At 59.0% G+C, this 21565-nt stretch overlaps 1 protein-coding gene across 3 annotated transcripts in view; it reads left to right on the top strand.

Moving 5' to 3' along the window:
• Positions 1–19263, top strand: part of DGKZ (diacylglycerol kinase zeta) — a 46788-nt gene extending 27525 nt beyond the window's left edge. For 2 of the 3 annotated variants that reach the window (XM_055716045.1, XM_027804762.2), the window contains exons 12-31: positions 145–205; positions 573–686; positions 1082–1222; positions 1736–1814; positions 2101–2156; positions 3206–3268; positions 3503–3576; positions 3688–3799; positions 4559–4758; positions 5061–5161; positions 5298–5377; positions 6817–6886; positions 10757–10797; positions 11402–11592; positions 12151–12182; positions 12960–13000; positions 13371–13491; positions 14025–14061; positions 14370–14469; positions 16839–19263. In XM_055716045.1, coding sequence (XP_055572020.1) covers positions 145–205; positions 573–686; positions 1082–1222; positions 1736–1814; positions 2101–2156; positions 3206–3268; positions 3503–3576; positions 3688–3799; positions 4559–4758; positions 5061–5161; positions 5298–5377; positions 6817–6886; positions 10757–10797; positions 11402–11592; positions 12151–12182; positions 12960–13000; positions 13371–13491; positions 14025–14061; positions 14370–14469; positions 16839–16955 — 1831 coding nt within the window. In that variant the 3' untranslated portion in view covers positions 16956–19263. Of the gene's footprint in view, positions 1–144; positions 206–572; positions 687–1081; positions 1223–1735; positions 1815–2100; positions 2157–3205; positions 3269–3502; positions 3577–3687; positions 3800–4558; positions 4759–5060; positions 5162–5297; positions 5378–6475; positions 6521–6816; positions 6887–10756; positions 10798–11401; positions 11593–12150; positions 12183–12959; positions 13001–13370; positions 13492–14024; positions 14062–14369; positions 14470–16838 lie in introns of all 3 variants that reach the window. The other variant, XM_027804761.2, reaches the window with a different exon arrangement.
• The last annotated feature ends 2302 nt before the right edge of the window (positions 19264–21565 follow it).

The following is a 21565-nucleotide window of genomic DNA, read 5'->3' as shown; positions in this document are numbered from 1 at the left end:
TGGCTGGCCCACGGCTGCGAGCTGCTGTGGCAATGGGGAGGGCCACACACACGGCTTTGTGACTCTGTGAGGACAGGGACCCCTGTGGCCGCTGCTGGACGCCGTCGGTGCCTCTCCCCTCCTCACCCTCCCTGTTCCTTGCAGGCTGGAGCTGTACCGCAAGGTCCACAACCTCCGGATCCTGGCGTGCGGGGGAGATGGCACGGTGAGTCCCCCAGGCTTTTCCAGCGCCGGCAGCAACCCTCCTCGCTGCCATCCAGATCGGGGCACAATGCATGCGCTGTGTCTGTGGTACAGCTGGTGGCACTGGATGCTGTGGGTCCCCTCATGCACTGCTCCAGGGAGTGCTAGGCTGTGGCACAGCTGGATTTGTAGCCCTTTTGGAGACCAGGTGTCCTCACTGGGATTGCTGGTATCTCCCACAGCACCTGTTTGGAGCAGTAAAGACTGTGAATAGCTTCAGTGGTGGCTAAGGGGACCCCATCTCTGCCCCTCTGCCATCACCAGTGCTCTGAGTCCCCTCCCAGTCCCTGAGTAACCAACTGTTCCTTTGCGCTCTCTTGCTTGAGCAGGTGGGCTGGATACTCTCCATTCTGGACCAGTTACGCCTCAACCCACCTCCTCCTGTGGCCATCCTACCTTTGGGGACAGGGAATGACTTGGCCAGGACACTGAACTGGGGTGGGGTAAGTGACGGGCACAAGAGCCCGCTGCTGACAGAGCAGGGCTGAGCACTTCGACTCTGCTTCCAGACACGTGGGTGGGGATTTGCATGGGTTGGGTGCTTTGACTTTCCCTAAATACACACCAACAAATAAGTGCTACTTGGACATTACTGTTCTTCTGGCATTTGAATTATTCTGCATTAGATTTTAGGACATTAGCAAAATCAATCATTATTTCAAATTTGGGGAGATTTTTAGAAGATTTGTTTTAAATTTGAAATCCCACATTGTTGTGCATTCAAGTATGATCGATCTTTTCCGTATCTTTTGCTCTGGGATGTCATCCCAGAGCCCAGTCTCGGAGGCATTTCTCGGGGAGGCAGGTAGGAGGCTCACCGAGTCCTGCTCTTCACCAGGGTTACACGGATGAGCCTCTCTCCAAGATCCTGTCACACGTGGAAGATGGGAACATTGTGCAGCTTGATCGCTGGAACCTCCACGTGGAGCCAAACCCTGAGGCAAACCCTGAGGAAAAGGATGAGGCGGCCGCTGACAAGGTGGGACACCTCCTCTGTGTTTGCTGTGTGCTGGGGGGCTGCGCTCTCCTTGCTCCCCCTGGCTCAGGCAGCCCGAGCACCGAGGGTTACAGCGTTGGGCTGTGTTTCCCCCCCCATTGCTCCAACACCACTCCTCCCCACATGGCTCTGACCCACAGCACTCATGGTGAGGGTGCAGAGATCAGAACTAAATGCCCACCAGAGGTTTTAACCACAGCTGGCAACAGGTATAAGCCCAGTCCCCTCTGAGGCTGTTTCTTTAGCCGAGATAAGGATGACGGCAGGTATCTTGGAGAGCAGAGTCTGTCCCCTTGGGCCACAGCCTTTACCCCCAGGAGCCATGGGCCAGCCCGTCATCTCAGGCTGGTGACCTCTGTCTTTTCACGGGGCGGGGGGAAGGCAAGTGGGTTCCCTCGGCCTTGAGCCCCATACATGGGGTCAGGGTAGCCTGACCTCGTCTTCGCTGGGGCCACATGCTGGCAACCTCATCCTTATTCCTCCTTTCCGTTTCAGCTCCCTTTAGATGTCTTCAATAACTACTTCAGCCTCGGCTTTGATGCACGGGTGACACTGGAGTTCCACGAATCCCGAGGTGTGGCAGGGGGGTGGCAGGGCTTGGGCAGGGTCTGCGGTGAGCTGTAAAACATCCCATTCCTCAGGAAAGAACACACGAGGATTGCCCCAGGGGCAGGGCTGGAGGTGGAAGCTGAGGAGCAGGTGGTGGCTGCGGAGGGGGAAGCAGGGTGCCTGCGTGGGAAGAGAGCCGGGGGCTGCCTCCTGGCGAGGCTGCCTGGAGAGTGGTGTCTGGGGAGGGCTGGCAAATTGAATATTTCCATGTGCAGGCCAATGACCCGGGCTTTTTTTCCTCCTTTCCCTAGAGGCCAACCCGGAGAAGTTCAACAGCCGGTTTCGGAATAAAATGTTCTATGCTGGGGTGAGTGTGTGGAGGATATCTGGGCATGCCTTCATAGCAGCCTTGGCGTCAGCTGGAGCATGGGCACGGCCCTGCCTGCTCGTCCGCACCCTGAACTCACCCATCCGAGTTACACAGCCCTTCACGTGCGCTCAGGCTGAGCCCCTCAAAGCTGGAGAGTTGCTGGAGAAAGGCTGCAGCCCTGGAGTCGCAGCTCCCCTTTGGCTGCAGGCGCTGCTGGCAGTACAGCTTGCTCCCTGGCCTGCGCCACAGTTGCTGTCTTGATCTCCTGCCACTATTGTTCTTGTTCTCTGGCTCAGAGACGGTCACCCAGGCAGGACCTCCCCGGAGCTGTGGGGAGGCCGGCTGTCCCCCCTGCAGCGGAACGGGAAGCCTTTCCGTAGAGCCCTCACACCACTTTAGTCTTTTATTTTATACCCTGGGCCAGTTAGAGCTCCCTGGCAGACTATGCCAGCCTCCCGTGTCTCACCTCTGGAGCTTTCTCAGTGTTGGCTTTGTTCATCCTTCTCCCCATCCTCCGTACACCTCCCTGACCAGGTGGCTGGGTGGCTGGTATCTGAGCAGTACTAAAGGGCCAGTGCCGCTCTGCACCATCTCACATCTCTCCTGCTTGTCTCCCCTCCTCTCTGTACGGTTAGACCCAGCGGGGACCCTAAAGGCTGTGAGCCATGCTGTCTCGTGGTATCTCTAGGCAGGGTCACATCTCTAGGTGGTGTCACACCAGCTCTGGTTTATGGTGCTTCATTGTAGCTTGAGGCTGAATTTGTCCCTCATGACTTGAGCCTCTCGCAGGAGGAGACCCACCTTGCCAGCTCTTCCCTAAAGCCAGGACCGGGCTGGCAAGGGAATACTGGGACGTGTTACTGAAGGTGCCCCAAGATTTTGGTAGGCACCATAGCAAGCGGAATGGGGCAGGAATGGAGAGGGCTTCTGGCAGTGGGCGAGGATTTGCTGCTTGCAGCAGCTGAGGTCCAAAGGTTGGTGGCAGGCTTCCTGGCTGCTCACGTTGGTGAGCATCTGGGCACTAACACTGTCTCTTACCTTGGCAGACGGCCTTCTCTGACTTCCTCACTGGGAGCTCCAAAGACTTGGCAAAGCACGTCAAGCTGGTTGTGAGTGTGCAGGGGTGCTGTGGGCCGGGGAGGGGGATGAGCTGGGGAGGCAGGAGGAGCAGTCCCTTGGCACACTGAGTCTCTCAGGGTGGGGAGAGGATCTGTTCCTGGGAGCATCAGCTTCCCCTGCCTTGGAGGACAGTTGCTGTAGGGAGCAGAGCGGGGAGGCCAAGCAGGTAGGGTGGGCCAGGCCCCCCCCTTACAGCAGCCTGAATGCCCCTGTGTTGTCTCCAGTGTGATGGGACAGACCTGACCTCCAAGATCCAGGACCTGAAGCCCCAGTGCCTGGTCTTTCTGAATATCCCCAGGTGAGCAGCTCCAGGACCTGCCCTTGTGTGCTGGGCACCTCACCCCCATGCCACAGATTCCTGCCGGGGTTTGGGGTGCCTGTCCATGCATCATGCACCATCCCCTCACAGGTACTGTGCGGGCACCATGCCCTGGGGCAACCCCGGGGAGCACCACGACTTCGAGCCGCAGCGCCATGATGATGGCTGCATTGAAGTTATTGGCTTCACCATGACATCCCTGGTGAGTCATAGAACCGTAGAATCATTTAGGATGGAAAAGATCTTTAAGACCATTGAGTCCAACAGCTAACCCAGGACTGCCAAGCCCACCCCTAACCCATGTCCCTAAGCACCACGTCTGCGTGTTTTTTGAACGCTTCCAAGGGATGGTGGTTCCACCACCTCCCTGGGCAGCCTGTTGCAATGCTTGACCACCCTCTCAGGGAAGAAATTGTTCCTCATATGAAATCTAAAGCTGCCCTCTTGCAACTTGAGGCCGTTTCCTCTTGTCCTGTTGCTTGTTACCTGGGAGAAGAGACCGACCCCCACCTTGCTGCAGCCTCCTTTCAGGTAGTCACAGAGGGTGAGGAGGTCCCCCCTGAGCCTTCTTTTCTCCAGGCTAAACATCCCCCGTTCCCTCAGCCATTAGACACATAGACCCATCCCCAGCTCTGCTGCCCTAAATGAAGTGGGTGCTGTTGCTGGTTGTAGCTAGCAGCTGAGGGAGTGACCGGTCCCAGTGACCAGGCACCAGCCAGCCCAGCAGTTCCACAGATCCTTTCCTGAGGAGCTGCAGTGCTGGCCTGTGTGACAGTGTCGGCTCTCCAAGATTTAGCTGAGGTGCTGTCATGCCCTAGTCTCTGTGGATCAATTCCCACTGAGATGAGGCCCAAGACCTTCAGAATTTCGTTCGGTTACAGGATCTGTCTGAGCATGGGTGCTCCCCACATCCACCTCTCTCTCAGTCCATGCTCTGCTCTCACCCTGGACCCTTCCACAGGCTGCCTTGCAGGTCGGTGGCCATGGGGAGCGGCTGTGTCAGTGCCGGCAGGTGGTTCTCACCACGTCCAAGGCCATCCCCATGCAGGTAGATGGAGAGCCCTGCAAGCTGGCGCCTTCCTGCATCCACATCTCCCTGCGCAACCAAGCCAACATGGTGCAGAAGACCAAACGGCGCAACTCCATGCCTCTGCTCAATGAGTAGGTTCCTCAGATCAATCTGCCACCTCCTCTTCAAGGCAGGAGGGGTGGAGGGGGAAGGGACAGGACTGATGCATCATTCCCACAGGCATTTTGATCCTCTCTCAAGGAGGGCCTGGGAAGGGATCAGGTCACAGAAGTACGACCAGACCCTGATGCTGGAGAAGCTGCTGGTGCCCAGCTCCCCAGCCCAGTCTGTGCAGAAGACTGTGTCTTCTTGCCTGTTTTGGAGGGGTGAGTGGGATAAGGAGAAAGGGGGCTGTCATTTTCTGATCCCGTCCCTTTTCTTCCCCCCGCCGCAGCCAGCAGCCGGTGCCCGAGCGGCTGCGGATCCGGGTGAGCCGAATCAGCATGCGTGACTACGAGGCGCTGCACTACGACAAGGAAAAGCTCAAGGAAGCCTGTGAGTGACCAGCTGCGTGACCAAGGGGTGGGAGCCACCGTCCCCGCGTCTGGCAGTGTCCTGGGCTAAGCTGTGTGAGGTGTTGGGGATGGGGCACGGGCTGCTCCCTCAGCTGTGTCTGTGCCCTGTCGTGCAGCTGTGCCGCTGGGGATCATCGTGGTTCCAGGAGACAGCGATCTGGAGTTGTGCCGGACCCAAATCGAGAGGCTGCAGGAGGTGAGCCTCTGCGTGGGAAGCGGTCACGCCTGGATGCTGAGGATGGAGGGGGCTCAGGGGAGGCATTTCTGAGCCTCCTTGAACTGCACACATCACCACACACCCCGCTTCTGGTAGCGGGTCATGGTTTGCCTTCACCATGTGGTGGAGGCAGGATCCCATGCTGGGTGGCTTGTTGCTCCCTGCTCTCTGGCAGCTTCTTTCTCAGCATTGCACTTCAGACCTTGTTCTCCAGGTGTCAACGACCCAGAAAAAATATGGGACAGTTGAAAAAGCCTGTGGGGACCTGTCACCCCCACAAAAGGGCCTTTTGTCTGTCCCTTTGCTTGCTGTGCTGTGTTCCTTCAACCCTGTGCGGGCTCCGTGTTTCCTAGCACAGCTCTGCCCTCCCCAGGTGCCTGGGCTAGAGTTGTCCCCCCTCCAACTCCTTTAATTTGCAAGTACTAACTATTGTGCTGCTGCCAATGTGCTAGTGCGTGTCCATGACCCGGACACGGGCTGTTGTAACCCTTGTTCCTGGTGAGCTGTGCCTTCTGAGCCTGCAGCGCTCCTCCTGGTGCCGTGCTGCTCAGTCTGGTTTTCTCCCAGGAGACTGAAGGGACCATGCTCCGTCCCCAGGTAGCTGGCTCTTGTGCCCGAGGGAATCCCATCCAGCGTGTGCACGGGGTCCTGCAGGGCTGAGTTGCAGAGCTGCATGCCCAGGCTGACATCTGCTCCTTACTCTGCCTGCTCTGCATGCCTGTCCCTTGCCTGCATTGTGCCCAGGCACTGGGGAAGACACGCAGGCAGGCACGTGGCTAGCAGCTCCCAGGCTCGGAGGGTAACACTTCCCTGCAGTGTCAGCCTGGTAGACTGATGCCTCTGCATCCTCCTGCGCCTCTAAAGCTGTGCATTGAGCTGGTGTTCCCCGGTCACCCTGCAGTTTACCGCTTCTCTCCCCTTGGGCAACCGCTGTGCTCTGGCCTCAAAGCAGGGACCTTGGCCAGGCAGTGCGTAAAGCCAGATGTGGCAGCACATTAAGCAACTCTGGTGGCAAGAGAGAGGGGCTGGGGGGCTGCCCAGATAAGGGCTGTAATGGCACACCTTGCCTTTCTGCAGGATTTCCCTATGCAGCCCTCTGCTTTAGAACGCCTGCTCTTCCAGGTGTGTATGGCCTCGCTCCATCCCCCAGGCCCATCTGTATGTCCACCGTGGTGGTCTCGTGGGCTCATCTCATGGCACCCCTCTCCAGTGAGCTGGTGTGTGTCGGCTCCAGCCTGTCCCAGACTGCTCCCCATCGCTGTGTGCTGTGCCTGTGTTCAAGTTCTCCTTTCCATCCAAGCGCCCGGGGTCCTCCGTGTCTGCAAGGACCTCCCAAAGCAGGGGGGATGCTCTGGGGAGAGATGGGGAGGCCAAGAGACACAACTGAATCCTCTTTTTTTTTTTTTTTTAAAATACAGGAGGGAGATGGAGCCAAACCAAAGACACTGTCATCCCAGAAGCTGTCACCCAAGTGGTGCTTCCTGGACTGTGAGTATCATCCTCCCCTGGGAGTGCTGGCTGTGTCTGATGGCATGCTAGTGAGGTGCTTCAGTCTGCTGTCTCAGTGGAGGCAGGGGATGGAGATCCATGTGGCAGCAAAGGCACAAGGGTTATCGATGTATTGGAAACCATGGAAGCACCTGAGAATGGTCACATAGGAACTAGGGCTTCTCCCCCCAAAAAGGTGGTGGGGTCAATACCCCAAATGAATTGCATCTACGCCAGCGCCCTCAATGTGGGCAGCACACAGGAGGAGCTGGAACCCAATGTGCAGCAGGAAAACTAGGACGTAGTTGCCATCACGGAAACATGGTGGGTTCGCATGCACAAGTGGAGTGCTGCAATGGATGGCTACAAACCCTACAGAAGGGGTAGGCAAGGAAGGAGAGGCGGTGGGGTAGCCCTGTGTGTTAGGGAGCGTCTTGACTGCCTAGAGCTGAATGATGGTGACGGTAGGGATGAGTGTTTATGGGTAAGAGTCAGGGGGATGGCCAACAAGGCAGATATCCTGGTGGGAGTCTGTTACAGACCACCCAGCCAGGGTGAAGAGGCAGATGAAATACTCTGCAAGTGGCTGGGAGAAGTCTCACGATCGCTAGCCCTTGTTCTCTTGGGGGACTTCAACTTCCCAGATGTCTGTTGGAAATACAATACAGCAGAGAGGAAACAGGCTCGGAGGTTCCTGGAGTGGGTGGAAGAGACCTTCCTGACACAGCTGGTGGGGGAGCCAGCGAGAGGAGGCACCCGCTGGACCCATTGTTGTGAACAGAGAAGGACTGGTGGGTGATGTGATGGTTGGAGGCCGTCTGGGGCATTACTGACCATGAAATGATAGTTTTCAGTTCTTGGAGGAGTGAGGAGGAAGGTCAGCAGAACCGCTATCTTGGACTTCTGGAAGTACAGACTTTGGCCTGCTTAGGAGCCCTTGGGATGCAAGCGTGAAGGGCCGAGGGCTCCAGGAAGGCTGGACATCCTTCAAGAAGATGTTAAAGGCACAGGAGCAGGCTGTCCCCATGTGTGGGAAGGCAAGCTGGCGGGGAAGAAGACTGGCTTGGCTGAACGGAGATCTTTGGCTGGAGCTCAGGGAAAAAAGGAGAGTTTCTGACCTTCGGAAGAAGGGGCAGGCACCTCAGGAGGACTACAAGGATGTCATGAGGTTATGCAGGGAGAAAATTAGAAGAGCCAAAACCCAGCTAGAACTTAATCTGGCTGCTGCCGTAAAAGACAGTTAAAAATGGTTCTATGAAACGTTGGCAACAAAAGGAGGGTTAAGGAGAATCTCCATCCTTTGTTGCATGTGAGGGGAAACACAGTGACAAAGGATGAGGAAAAGGCCGAGGTACCTGATGCCTTCTTCACCTCAGTCTTTAACAGTAACAGCAGCTGTTCCCGGGGTACCCAGCCCCCTGCGCTGGAAGGCAGGGATGGGGAGCAGAATGAAGCCCCTGTAATCCGAGGGGAAATGGCCAGAGACCTGCCACACCACTGAGACACACACTGGTCTCTGGGGCAGGATGGGACCCACCCGAGGGTACTGAGGGAGCTGGCGGCAGCGCTCTCCGAGCCACTTCCCACCATTTATCGGAGCCCTGGCCAACTGGGGAGCTCCCAGCAGACTGGGGGTTAGCCAGCGTGGTGCCCATCTATGGGAAGGGCTGGAAGGAGGATCCGGGGCACTGCAGCCCTGTCAGCCTGGTCTCGGTGCTGGGAAGGTTATGGAGCAGCTCGTCCTGATGCCATCACACTGCACGTGTGGGACAGCCTGGGATCAGGCCCAGCCAGCATGGGGTCATGGAAGGGTGAAGGGGGCTGTGGGCAGGGGGGGTCGGTCTCTGCTCCCAGGAGACAAGCAACAGGACAAGGGGACACGGCTTCCAGCTGCCCCAGGGGAGGTTCAGGTGGGGTACCGGGAACAATTCCTTCATGGACAGGGTGGTCAGGCACTGACAGGCTGCCCAGCGGGGTGGCTGAGTCGCCATTCCTGGAGGTGTGTAAAAGACGCACAGATGTGGCACTTGGGGACATGGGTTAGTGGTGGGCTTGGCAGCGTTAGGTGTACGGTTGGACTCAATGATCTTAAAGATCTTTTCCAACCTCAATGATTCTATGAATTTGGGGGGTGAGGGGAGAGCCCCTTGGCGACAAGCCACTGAGAGCCACGTGAGGCTGGGACCCTGGGCCGCGGGGGTCTTCGCACCCGGTGCAGCAGTGCTTTGCCCCAGGCTGTCTCTGCCTGCTGACCACCGGTGGGGTGAGGTGCATCTGCTGGTCTCCTGCCCAGAGCTGAAGGCAGCTTGGCGGGACTGCCAGGGCTGCTCTCCTGTGTCGTGCAGGCAGGGGCCCCCTGCTCCAGCACCCGGCAGCCAGGCTCAGCATCAGCATCCCTGTGGGGAGCAGCATCCCCGCTGGGCTCCCCATGCTGCTTCTTCCCTTGTCCTGGTTCTGCTGAAAGTAGCTTTCTCCTCTCCCTTCGCTTTTGTTGACCATAAGGCTCCAGAGCTCTGCCTCTATACCTGGAAGCTGGCTGAGAGAAGTGATTGCTGGTGGCGCTTCGTCTCCTTGACTTGTTCCCGTAGAGTGCAGCTGTGGGTGTGAGCCTGGGAAGCCCGGTGCTAGGCGGAGAGGATGCAACGTCTCCCTTCGGGGTTCCAGCCCTGCACTGGTGCTGCTGCCAGGTGTCTGTGCCAGGACTGCTGTACCAGCACCGCTTTCCTCCCCCTGCCACCCTCCCAGCAGCAGGTTCTGGGCTCAGGAAGATGTGTCGGGAAAGAGGCCAGAGCTCCATTCAAGACAGCACAGGCTCATTCGAGCGGCTGAATTACAGACCTTCAGCAGCAGCTCCCTGGCTGTAAATCTCCAGCCAGGACAGGATCAATGCGGCTCTTTCACTCCTCACATCTGCTCTGGCCTGTCCCCGCTCTGTTTGCAGAGAGAATTCCCTGGGTCCCCAAGGGTCCCACTGCAGCAAGGGCAGGCACCAGCAGCCTGGCAGGACACGGGGGAAATGCCACCTTGCGTGGGAACCTGATTGTCCTGGCACTGTGTTTGTATTTGTCCTGCTGGCCCTTGTGATGCTCTAAGTCCCCAGCCCTTCCCTGCTCCCCCAGGGGTGGTGGCTGCGTGGGTCTGGTTCCAGCACAGCCACTTGCTCCGCTGGTGTTGGAGTTCCTCTCCCACTGTGGGATGAAGAAGAGGAATGAGCAGGGGGATGCGCTCGGACAGGCTGCTGCCAGCAGCAGGCTGGGGGCTGGTTTGAAGCTCTCCTGCCATCCTAGGAGACAGGGGCTGGGATCTACAGCTGGTGGTGGCATGCTGTGTTGTGCCTGGTAGTCACAAGCTCTGGCATGGTCTTGTAGTGGTCCGTGGGACCTTACTCAGTCAGGTCAGCTGAGCTGAGCTCCCTCTCCTCCCAGTGCCCCCATTTCCCAGCACTGTGCAAGAGGCGCACCACGTTAAATCAGAGCGGTTCCTCACCTGGTGTGAGTGAATGCTGAGATGTGCACAGTGGAGCCCTGGGCTTCGTCTGCTTGGGCTAACGCTGGAGCACCTGAAAGTCCCCAGAAAGGCCACAGCATCAGCTAGGTGTGTTGGTGCCTTCCCTGTGGCTCCCTGCCAGGAGTCACTGAGGGGGAGACAGCAAGCAAAGGCATGTTGTGCAGGGGCATGGTGGTCTGTAGGTGTAAGGAGCTGCCTCGTGGGTAAAGAGAGGAGCAGGGTCCTGAAGGGAAGGGGGGTGCTGTTTGTTTTTGCGATTCACAAAATTACTGGATAGTTCACTATCACTCAGTGGTGGGAAGTGGCCGTCTCCGTTGTCTCATGCCAAGAATCACCCTGTCTCATTCTGTCCCTGTCTTGCAGCCACAACGGCCGATCGGTTCTACAGGATAGACCGCGCACAGGTGAGTGCAGCCTCGTCCTCCACCGTCATCCCCCTCAGCATCTGCCAGGAAGGTGTTTGGGTGTCCCACATTTACGCAGACCAAGAGGCAGGCTTTAGCCTTGGGGACCTGCAGGTCTTACACTGCTGCTCTGCCCTGTGGCATCCCCTGAGGGGTGGTGTGACACCTGGCCCAGGACCAGCCCCAGCACCTCCAGGTTCCTATGGAAAAGGGGGGGAAGCATGGGTGGGAGCACAGAGACTTGGGTGGGAAGCTGCCTGCAGGGCCCTGCAGCAGAGCAGGTGAGGAATAGCAGCACAGCAAGGCTGCCTAGGGGACCCACCAACTGGGGGTTATCTTAACCAGTATTAAATACTTTCCCTAATAATCTGGAGAGGAGGATGTGGAGATGAGGTGTACGGGTCATCTGCTAAGTTGGCAGGAGATAGGAAGCCTGAAAAGGACAAGGAGATGTGGAGGCTTCCCTTGCACACAGGTTGCAGGATTTTTGAGCCGGCACGGCTCTGCTGAGCGAGTGGGTGGGCTGCAAGGCGTGGGGTGTGAGGGGACGGAGCTGTGCAGAAGCACGTCTTGCTTCTGAGGAGGGCTGACCTGTGTCTTTCAGGAGCACCTCAACTATGTGACAGAGATCTCTCAGGATGAGCTCTACGTGCTGGACCCAGAGCTAGTGGTCACCCAGACTGTGAGCACCTCTCCTGCCATGCCTGACCTCGTCGACTCATCTGCCACACCCACTGGGCACCATTTTGCATTCCCTTCCTCTTCCTCCTCTCCACCCTCCTCTCCTGCCCCCAGGTGAGTCTGAAATGATAGGGACACTGGACCTCGGGGAGGATGGGCAGCAATGGGAGAGTCAGGCTTGGCTTCGCAGCATTGATCCCTGGGGCTAGATTCCAGGGGCGCTCCCTGGAGCAAGCAGGAATTCAGCGCTGAGTTAGACCAAGGGGTGAGATGCCATCCTGTCTTCTCTGTTCCTCTGCCAGCGGTGCTGGAAGCAGTGGGGCACCACCAGGTGCCTCAGCCATGGGGTCAAGCTCCAGCTCCTGGCCCATGGAGCAAAGAGTGTGGGTGTCTTTCAGCACAGCTGAGGCCAGCCTTGGGTACGGGTGAGCGATGGAGCTGGGAGCAGCGGCAGAAATGGGAGTGGGGATGGGGAGGAACACAGATCAGGGAAGAAGCAGGTGGCATGGCCGAAAGAGCAGCAAAATCCCTCGGCCTGCCTCTCCTGCTTGCTGGGGGAGTGCCATGGGCAGGCTTCTCCGCAGCCATTCCTCTCCCTGCTGTGTGCCCTTTGGGGTGACATGCAGCTTGGGGCTGGCAGGGTTAGTTACACGTTTCCTTCTTCCCTTCCAGCGCTGAGCCTGAGCACTGCCTCCCGCACAGAGGTGAGTCCTGTCACATCCCCTCCCGGGTCACTGCTTTGGGTCCCCACCACGTTTGGGGATTTTTTGGCTTGTCCTTTCCCGGGTGTGCAGGCAGGAGCCGTGCCGCCCATGTGCTGGGTGGGAGCAGGGAGCCCTGCAGTGACCCCAGGGGTGGGCAGCAGAGGCCTGACAGTGATTTGTGGAGCAGCCCAGCCAGGCGCCTGCCCGGCTGCTCCGTGCGGGAAATGATGTGGTGAGGGGTTAATCCCCGACCTGGAGCCCAGCGCCCTGGGCTGAGGTGGGGGGCTGTTTCTGCCAGGTGGCTGGTGGGAAGCGGGGAGGTGGGAACACAAGGTCAGGGGCCTCACCGAGCTGAGCAAATGGAAAGAGTTTCCTGGAGCTTGAGCAGAGCTCAGTGCCTGGAAGTGTGAGTGAGTCATGGGTGAGAGATGTCTCGGCTGGCCGCTGGCTGATGCCCAGGAGATCTGCTCCCATCACAAGTCGTCCTGCCCGTGCAGAGAGGCTGCTCGCCCTGCACATGCCTCTCCCTGGGGCTGAGGTCTGGCTGTGCCCCCAGCTACGTGGTGTTCCCCTCCTACCCCTGGCTCGTTCCTTACATGCCCGAAGGTGGAGGAGCTGTGTAAAACCAAGTTAACCAAGGCGTTAGCACCTGGATGAGCTCATGCTGGACCCTCAGCTGACTCTTCCGTGCCTCTGGTGCCCAGCCCTTGGCTCTGGGATTAGATAAGCAGCCTTACTGGAGTTTTCTGACCCCAGCCCCATCTCCCTTCTTTGCAGATGACCTGATAGAAGCTGCCAAGAGTGGCAACTTTAGCAAGGTAGGCATTCCCGCTGCCCACTGCGATGAGCAGCCCGGGGTGGCTCCGGGCAGTCTCCTCCAGCCTGCTCGGCTGGCGTGCACCTCGGGCTGTGGGAAGCCCTGCCAGCCACGCTCCGTGATTGCCCTGGAGCAGCTCCTGTCGAGGGCCTTCCTCCAGGAGTGGTGGCTGGAAACCAGGCAGGCTCCTGGCAAGAAGCCCTGTTCCTCTCCTGGGGAACGTGGAGGGAAGGGACTTGGCAGTGTGGCTGAGCTGGACAAAGCTCCCCACGAGGCCCCGAATATCCACACAACCTGGGGACATGATGCCAGGGCCTGGGGCTTGGAGTGGGGAAACGCAACTCATCCTGAGCAATCTGGCCATCCTGCAGTTCCAAGAGCTGCACCGGGCTGGAAGAGACTTGATGGTGCGAGACTCCTCGGGCCAGACCGTCCTTCACCATGCCGTCAAATCAGGGAGCAAAGACATCGTCAAATACATCATTGAGAACGGTGAGCTGGGGCCAGAGTGCCACCCTCAGCAAAGGAGCCCAGCAGCTGAAAAAGCCTGACCCTCTGCTCCGAAGGGGTGCTCCTGGGCTTAGATCCCTTCCTTCTGGGTTTGCTACACCATCCTTCTGGCATGTAGGCTTTCCCTGGCATCTGTCTGCCAGTACCAGCTTGCCCCTGTGGCTGCTGCTGCATCCTGGCAGGGATCAGCACGGCTCTGGGAAACATTTCTCAGTGTCCTGCTTCTGCCTCCAGGGCAGCTGACCTGTTGTTTTTGGCAGCTCCCACTGAAACACAGGCTGCTTTGTTTTGATTTCGATATTTTTCTGTAATGAGTCCATGACAACTCTTCCTCCCTGGGCTCAGCTGGGCTGAGATGCTGTTGCTGGCCTGAGTGCTTTGGAGGCAGGACCTTTGCAGGCAGCATGAAAACAGCAGCCCCTATGGAAAGATGTGGAGCGGGGTGGGGAGCAGGTGGGTCTGTCCCTGCCCCACAGCCAGCTCTCACCCGCCCTGCACTGTCTGTCTCTCCACAGCCCCTTCAGAAATCCTCGACGCCACGGAGGAGGAGAAGTAAGTTGCTGACTGACTTCCATTACCTGTTGGCCAGACCTTCTATGAGGTGCCCGGTCATCTGGGCACGTAATCAGCTGCTCTCATTCTAATTAACCAGCCACGGTTCCCAGCCCACTCTGGACTGACTGTCCCCAAGTCTGACTGTCCCAGTCGCACCCCCTCCTCTGCCAGGGCTGCCTGGCCGCACGCACACAACCCACGGTCAGCTCCCGCTGCCTCGGAATTGCTGTCCCTTGCTGCCACCTGTGCTGCTTGTCCCTGTTCGGGGGGGACACACCTCACATCTCCCGCTTTCTCCTCCCCAGCGGTGAAACCAGCTTGCACCAGGCTGCAGCCTTACGCCAGCGCACTATCTGCCACTACATCGTGGAGGCTGGGGCTTCGCTCATGAAGACGGACCTGCAGGTGATGACGGGAGGGCTGGCAGTGGGGCTGGCAGTGGGGCTTTCGGGGGGGGGACACCAGCGGGCTGGCAGGAGAGCGGAGCAGGGGTGCTTTGGATGGGGTCTTTGCCAGCCAGAGAGGAGCTGACGAGAAGCACCCGTGCTTGCCCAGCGGAGCCCAGCTGCAGAGGGGTTAAATCCCTCTCCTCCCCGCGCCTCTCTCCCTGTTGTTTTATTAAATTAGAAGCTAGGGGCTGGAATGTCTCATCCTTGTCTCCCCCTTCCCACCAGCCGGGGTCAGAGCAAGGACATTCTCGCTTGGAGCTCCCTCCCAGCTGCAGGGCTCCCCCCTCTCCCCTTCGGGCGGCCGTGCGGGGGGCACCGGGAGCTCCCTGGCGGGTGAAGCTGGGGGGGCAGGAGGAGGCAGTGGCAGCGCTTTCCCTGGCACGCTGAGTTCATTGAGACGTGCCTTGGTGCTGGGGAGTTGTGCCAGCCCTGGCAGAGGAGTCACACGGGGAAGGGGGCTTGAGGCTCTGTTTTGGTACGGGAGGCTCCCAGGGCCGGTGTGCGGCAGCGAGGACGTGGTCACATCTGTCTGGTGGAGGCTTGTAGCCATGGGCTGTGGTGGTGGAGGTGTAGAACAGGCCAAGAAGGTGCAGCCTGTGGGTTTGGGACACAGGGTAGGAGCCCAGCCAAGGGGTGCAAACTTGCTGGGGCCGGTGGAGCGTGGTGGCCACTTCGGACAGTGCTCAGTCCCATTGCCAGCTGCCAGGGAGGTGCTGTACAGACAATCCTGGCTCCCCGTTGCTCCTCCTTGGTCCTGGCTATCGGTTCTTGCACAGCTCCTGGAGCAGGGCTGGAGACTCAAGGGGAGAGGGCAGCTCTTGGGGGCAACAGCCTTTCTCTGCACCCAGCCCCCTCATCTGCCTGAAGAAGGGGAGCAGCCCCCAACCCGCCAGCAAGAAAGGCAGCCCTGCTCGGGCACGACGGCTGCCCCAGGGAACGGGGCTTGCATGTGCCTGTGCAAACGCGTGTCCGGGTTTGTAGCTGTCTGGGGACCCCCCTGCGCCGCTGCGGTGACCTCACCTGGGCCTCCATCACAGCCTGCCTGCACAGGCAGGAACCCACCTCCTTAGAAACTCCAGCATCAAGACCTGTAGCAGGGGTTGGGCGCGGGGTGACGGTGCACGCTGCAGCGGTGAGGGAGACCCAGCCTTATGGCCTGGCGTGCCTGAGCCCAGCCGGGCAGGGGGCCCTGGCAGCTCTGGTTTCGGGCTGCGGGCAGGCAGCCTTGCAGCAAGGCTTCTGCGGGGGGACGGGAAGGAAACTCAATTCCTCCTCTGGTTTTTTCCCTCCGCTTTGTTCAACGAGCGCTTGCTTTCGGGGGCTGTGGGGAGGAGGCTCCTGAGGAGAGCCGGCCTCATGGCACAGAGTGGTCTCTGTCCCCCCACTTCTGTGGGTGCTGGGGAACGCCTGCGGGGCATGCCCGGTCATGGGGTGTGCGTGTGAAAGAGGGGATTTCTCTGCGCGTCACACCTCTCCAGCTGTGCACGGGTGGGCTTTTATCCACAGCCACATCCCAGCCCGGCAGAGGTTCTGCATGTCTGACCATTGTTCCTGCTGGAGAAATAATGGCTGTGGGCTGCCCTGGCGGCCCCGGCACCCCGCCGCACCCCACTGCATCCCACTGTGCACCCGGGGACCAGCCGGGCAGGCTGGGCATCCCTTCCGGGGCTGGTTTTCAATGGCAGCGGCACAGAGCCAGGTTTCTGTGGCCTTTCTGAGCGGCATGGCAGAGCCCGGGCGCTTGGCAAGGAGGAGCGAGGAGCCAGGGGGAGGGAAGGGGGAGAGGAGACGGAGCTGGGAGCTGTTAACAGATTTGCTTTTTATGGAGTGCGGGAGTTCATTAGTGGACACAGTCCAGATGGCTGCAATAAGCTGGTGAAATGTGAGCCTCCACCGGGAGCCCGGAGCGCTGGCCAGGCTGCGAGGGAAGGGGGGTTGGTATTCCCGGGCATTCCCCAGACATACCCCTCATTCCTCACCCTCTCCTGCCTGCCTCCCCGGCACCAGGTAGGAGCAGGTCATGGGGACCAACCTTTGCCTCCTCTCGAGGGGTGACAGTCAGGGCCAGTCTTGGTCCTGGACAGTGCAACGGGGCTGATGGCCCTTCAGGGGTCAGCTTCCAGCCCTGCAGCAAAGTCAGGCTCCTCGGGAGCACGCTTTCACTCTGTGGTGAGCACATGGGCATTTGGCTACCACCCGCCTCAGGGTTCTGCTGGACCCAGCTGCAGCCACCTTTTTGGTGGGGGAATTGGGGGCACCTTTGGGTGCCAAGGCAGCGTTGAGGTAGTGCTCAGCACTCTGACATCTTTTGCTTCCCGTATGCAGGGAGACACCCCCAAGCACCGGGCTGAGAAAGCCAACGACCCTGACTTAGCTGCCTACCTCGAGAACCGACAGCACTACCAGATGATCCAGCGGGAGGACCAGGAGACAGCTGTGTAGTGCTCGGCGTGCCTTAGCCCAAGCCAGCTCGGGCAGGGTGAGGACAGGACGATGCCAACTGGCAGAGCTGTGAGTCTGGCTCAGCCCTCCCTAGATGTCAACCTGGTCCCTGGAGGAGATGGAGACAGCAGAGTTCTGCCCCAGGCTGGGCTGGGACTCTGTTTATGAGGACAGTGGGTATTTGGGACTTGAAGCCTGGCTCTTTGTGTCTGTGTCTCCCTTCACCCCTCGGCCACCACGTTCCCTGCCCTTGGATGGGCTCCATCCCGCAGATCTGCCAGGGCAGGCCAGGCTGAAGCTCCTTGTCACCCTTGTGCACGGGAGTGATGCCATTGCCTCTCCATAGGCTCCTACCGATGATCCTTGTGGGATATCGTTGCTTGCCCCTCCCCTGCCAGAAGTGCCCTCCTTTAGATGCTTGGCTAGGTTCGTCCTGTCCTCCTCCCCTGTCTGGCACAGCTGCGGGAGGCACAGGCTGTGCGGGCAGAGGCCGTGAGCCTCAGACTGCCACAAGGAAAATACCATGACTTACTGCCTCGTCCTCCCTCCCAGCAGCTTGGGGCTGCCCTGAGTCTCTGTGTTGCCCTGCGGGGGCTTTCTGCAGCAGAAGAGAAGTCCCTCGCACACCCAGGCTTTCCTTGGAGCATCTGGGACTGGTGCAGCTGGAAGCAGGGCAGCTGCTGCCCTCCTGGTTGCTCTAGTGCTCAGCCAGCCAGCAGCCTGGCCCAGGGCAGGGATGGCAAGGAGGAAGGCTACCGAGCCCTTGCACCACCCTTCCCTCGCAGGGCTGGATGGGGCAGCCTGCACACCCAGTGACTGCTGGGCATCTCTTCGCGAGCCTGCTGCAGCACGTAGCCTTGGTGGAGAGCTGCGCTTGGCCTGGGCGGTGGCTGCGGTGGAGCCTGTTACATTTCCCAGATGCTGACTTGAACGTGGCTGCCCTCCCCGCTTCAACCCCCCCTGCTGATGCTAGATATTGCACTGGGCTGGAGGAGCAGTGCTGGGGGCAGTGCTGCTGTCAGGGATTCCTCCCATGCCCCCCAGCCTGTCAACATCCATCCTCTGAGTCCGACTCCTGCTGTCGCCGCAAAGTGGACACAGGGCTTTGCAGGGAAAACTTGGGAGCACACCTAGCCCAGACACAAGCTCCCTGGATGGGATGCCAGCTCATCCTCTCCAGTTTTAGCAGAAAGAGGGATTTGGATGCTTAGGGAGCATTAGGGCTTCCAGCCCCAAGTTGCAATGGGATGGCATTTCACCTGCCACTTTGCCATGGGGCGCGAGGCACCATGACCCGTCTCCCCTGCAGATGCTGTGGGTGCTGAGTGTGTGCAGAGGCATCGAGCCAGCCCTTCAGCAAGGCTTTCGCAGAACTGGCAGTGTCTGGGACCAGGAGGTGCCAGAAGAGGGGGAGAGCTCACAGCTTTGTGCCTTGCAGACCTGCTTGGCACCTTTGGGTGGGCGGTGGGCATGGAACAGGTTGCAGTTTGGGTCCCAGGAGAGGGTGCTACTGCTGCATGTATGGTCCCACCTGCCCTCACACCCAGCTGCGCCTGCTGGGCAGTGCTGGGTGGTGTCATTTGAATCCCTCCTGATACCAACACCAAAAAAAGGGTATGAGGATGACAAAGCACCAGAATACTCTTCAAGTTTTTTGGCTGGGGGGGACACATTTTCCTTGGAGGCTGGGGCATGCTGTGGTGGGGAGCTGAGGTGCAGTGCAGGGGGCCAGGGGCCAGCGGCAGCATTGACAGTTAACAACAGCACCCCGATGTCTTCAGAGCTGGGATGCTCCAGCAGCACCCGAAGTTCCTATCAGCACTGCTCACAGACCACCAACAGACAAGGCACTGTCGTCTTCTCAGAGGTCCAAACTGCTGCCTCGCCAGCTGGGATGCCCAGCCCGGCCCGGAGGCATTTACAACCCCAGCTTCCCTCTTTCTGCCCAGTTTTGTATCTTCCCTTATAGTTTTTGTACAGGTAGTTGAGAGACACACTGTCCCCTTCCCCGCCTGGCCCCTCCGTGTGCGCGTGAGCTGAGTTGCTGTGCAATTCCAAGCCTGGCTTGTATTTCGGCGAAGGCGGAGGGGGTGTTGGTCACCCTGCCTGCTGAGGGCAGGGGTTCTGTGCAATACCTGGGTCTGTGTTTCCTAGACGCTGTTGTAGGATTGTATTTTTGTAACTCTGTGAGGGTGCCGGCTCCAGCAGGCCCAGGGCCTGGCACGAGCCTGTGTTCCCGTTGCTTTCTGACTTGGACTGTTTGGATGTTGTTGTTTCTTGCCATTGAAATAAAGAGATGGATGTTTTAGTTCCTGTCTCCTGCTGCATCTGCAAGAATGTGGTGCACCAGTGATGTCCCGTGCAGTGTGAGTGAGGTTGTGCCCCGAGGCTTCTGCGCCTGTCCTAACTGGGGGGGTCTCTTGGGAGTTCCCTGCCGAGCCAGGTCCTTGCCTGCTTCCCTGCACAACATCCCTCTGGGACAGCTGCTGGGTACAGGGTCTTTGTCCTGAGGGACCTTCTCCCTTAATTCTGTGGCATGCATTGGTATTCGGTGTAACGTACAACAGGGAGAAAGCCTGCTGCCATCCCAGGTGATCCAGAAAGGCTCGGAAGCGCGAGGCAGGAGCTGGCAGCCTGCTGTTGCTGCCCCACTCCGGAGCGGCAGCCCTGCCCTGCCCTTTGTAGTCACATGGCTGTCGGTGGGTACCACAGCAGCCTCCAGCCTCCAGATTTCTAAATGTTTTTATCGGCTATTGTTTTGGTTGTTGGGGTTTTTTGTGTGTTGAGCTGTCCCCAGCCACGCCGCTCTGCAGGGCACAAGCCTGCTTGGGGGCTCTTCTCGTTCGTTCCCAGCTTCAGAGGGGGGCCTTGCGGTCCTGTCTCCAGTGCTGAGGGCTGGGATTATCTGCACTGCTCTGGCATGAGGACTACTCTCCAATTACAAAAGCAGAGGATTAGGGACACTTCTTCCAGCCCCAGACGGGTAAGGATAACTGCAGCCGACTCCATCTCTCCGGCAGAGTTTTCTTTGCGAATGAGAGGTAATCGCTCTGGCTGGCGGTGGCTGATGAGGGAGCCGGAGATGGACGCGGTGGGTGATGAGGATCTATACTCATACCTTAAACTTGGATTCCTGAGGGCAGCCTGGCAGCCTGCCTGTTGCTGCTGCCGCCTCCTCTCCACCCGGAGAAGCAGCCTCCTTCCCCGGCTGCGCTGTCCCTTCCACCCCCCACCCCCCCCATCCCCCCCCCCCCCGTGCCTCCCTTTCATCACCTTCAGCCTTTCAGCTCCTGCCCAGAGCTAACAGTGGGGGTCTGTAGCTGGTGTAAGGCACACTGAATTGTCCCAGCCTCCCTGGGCTGCAGGGACCAGGCGTACGTGTGACTGGGAGGAGGGAGCGTGCTCCACTTCAGTGCCCAGATCCCGGCGCGTTGGCGCTTGGCCCGTGTTTTGGCAGAGGCGAGGAGCATCAGTAACCATAGCAATGAGAGTTTTCCAGCCGTCCTGGTGTCAAATTTATGGTGGGGGAGAGAAGTGGTCCCAAAATATGATCACTGTGGATCACTGTGATGCAGGGTGTTAGGAAAGGCACAGTCAGTGAGCCCTGCCCTCCTCTCTTTAAGGGCCTCAGCATCCCTCCTTTCAGCCGGGTGTCGGGGGCCCAGAGGTCAGTCTGGCCTCCTGTGGGATGGAAACACGTGGGATGGGAACCTGGGGAGGTATGCACAGGGTGCACACATGAAAGAAGCCTGTGCAAGCCCAGCCTGAGTTAAACAGAGTGACAGCCATTGGCCCGGTTAATGATTACCTGCCACACGGCCGCCTCTGCAAGTCTGAACAAGGAACACATCCCCCCCGCCCCACACAGCTGTGTCCCTGCGCTGGCACTGCCGCACCGTGCACTAACAGTGCCCCAAGGACCAGGCTTCAAAAGGAGATGGAAAATGCGGAGCTGACATGCCATGAATTATCTCGTGACGTTTTTAGAGGTAAAAAACTCGAGTTAAGCAATTGCAGGGGAATGCACCTGGGTTGGTCATGCTCCCTCTCTTCCCTCCTTCCCTCGGGATGAGGCCCCTTTCTGCAAACACCGCCTTCTGCTGCTTGTTTGAGCTGGGGAAGGAGCCATTCCCCCCTCCATCCTTCAGAAAGAGCCTGAAGGGACCAAGCACAGCCACTGATGAGATGTGCACCAATGCATCTCTGCTGTCGCATGCGGCCAGCACCTGCCTCCTGGTCCCCAGCGCAAGGAGGCAACAGGAGGGGAAGAGAAATGTCACCCCTGGAAACAGAGGAAGGGGTGAAAATTTCTACAGGGCTTTGCCATTCATCCCTTGGGCTGCTTTGTCCTGGGGACCCCACTGGGGTCTCTGGCCCCTGGGCAGGGGTGGGTGAAGAGCAGTGGCTCTTGCCCCACACCTGGCTTTCCCAGCTCCACCAGGCACTGGTTTGCTCACCTCAGCCCCGTAACTCAGCCGTGGAAACCTGGGGCTGCTGAACCCCAGCCAAAAGCAGCACACCCGGACCCTTCCCCTTCCTTTTGTCCCTGAGCCTGTCTCAGCAGCTTGCTTCAGCTGGGATTTAAAGGCCTGGTGACGGGGGACTATCGG

Source organism: Falco cherrug, chromosome 7 (assembly GCF_023634085.1).
Source record: "Falco cherrug isolate bFalChe1 chromosome 7, bFalChe1.pri, whole genome shotgun sequence".
In the NCBI taxonomy this organism is placed as follows: Eukaryota; Metazoa; Chordata; class Aves; order Falconiformes; family Falconidae; genus Falco; species Falco cherrug.
This window is presented reverse-complemented; position numbering and strand designations above follow the sequence as displayed.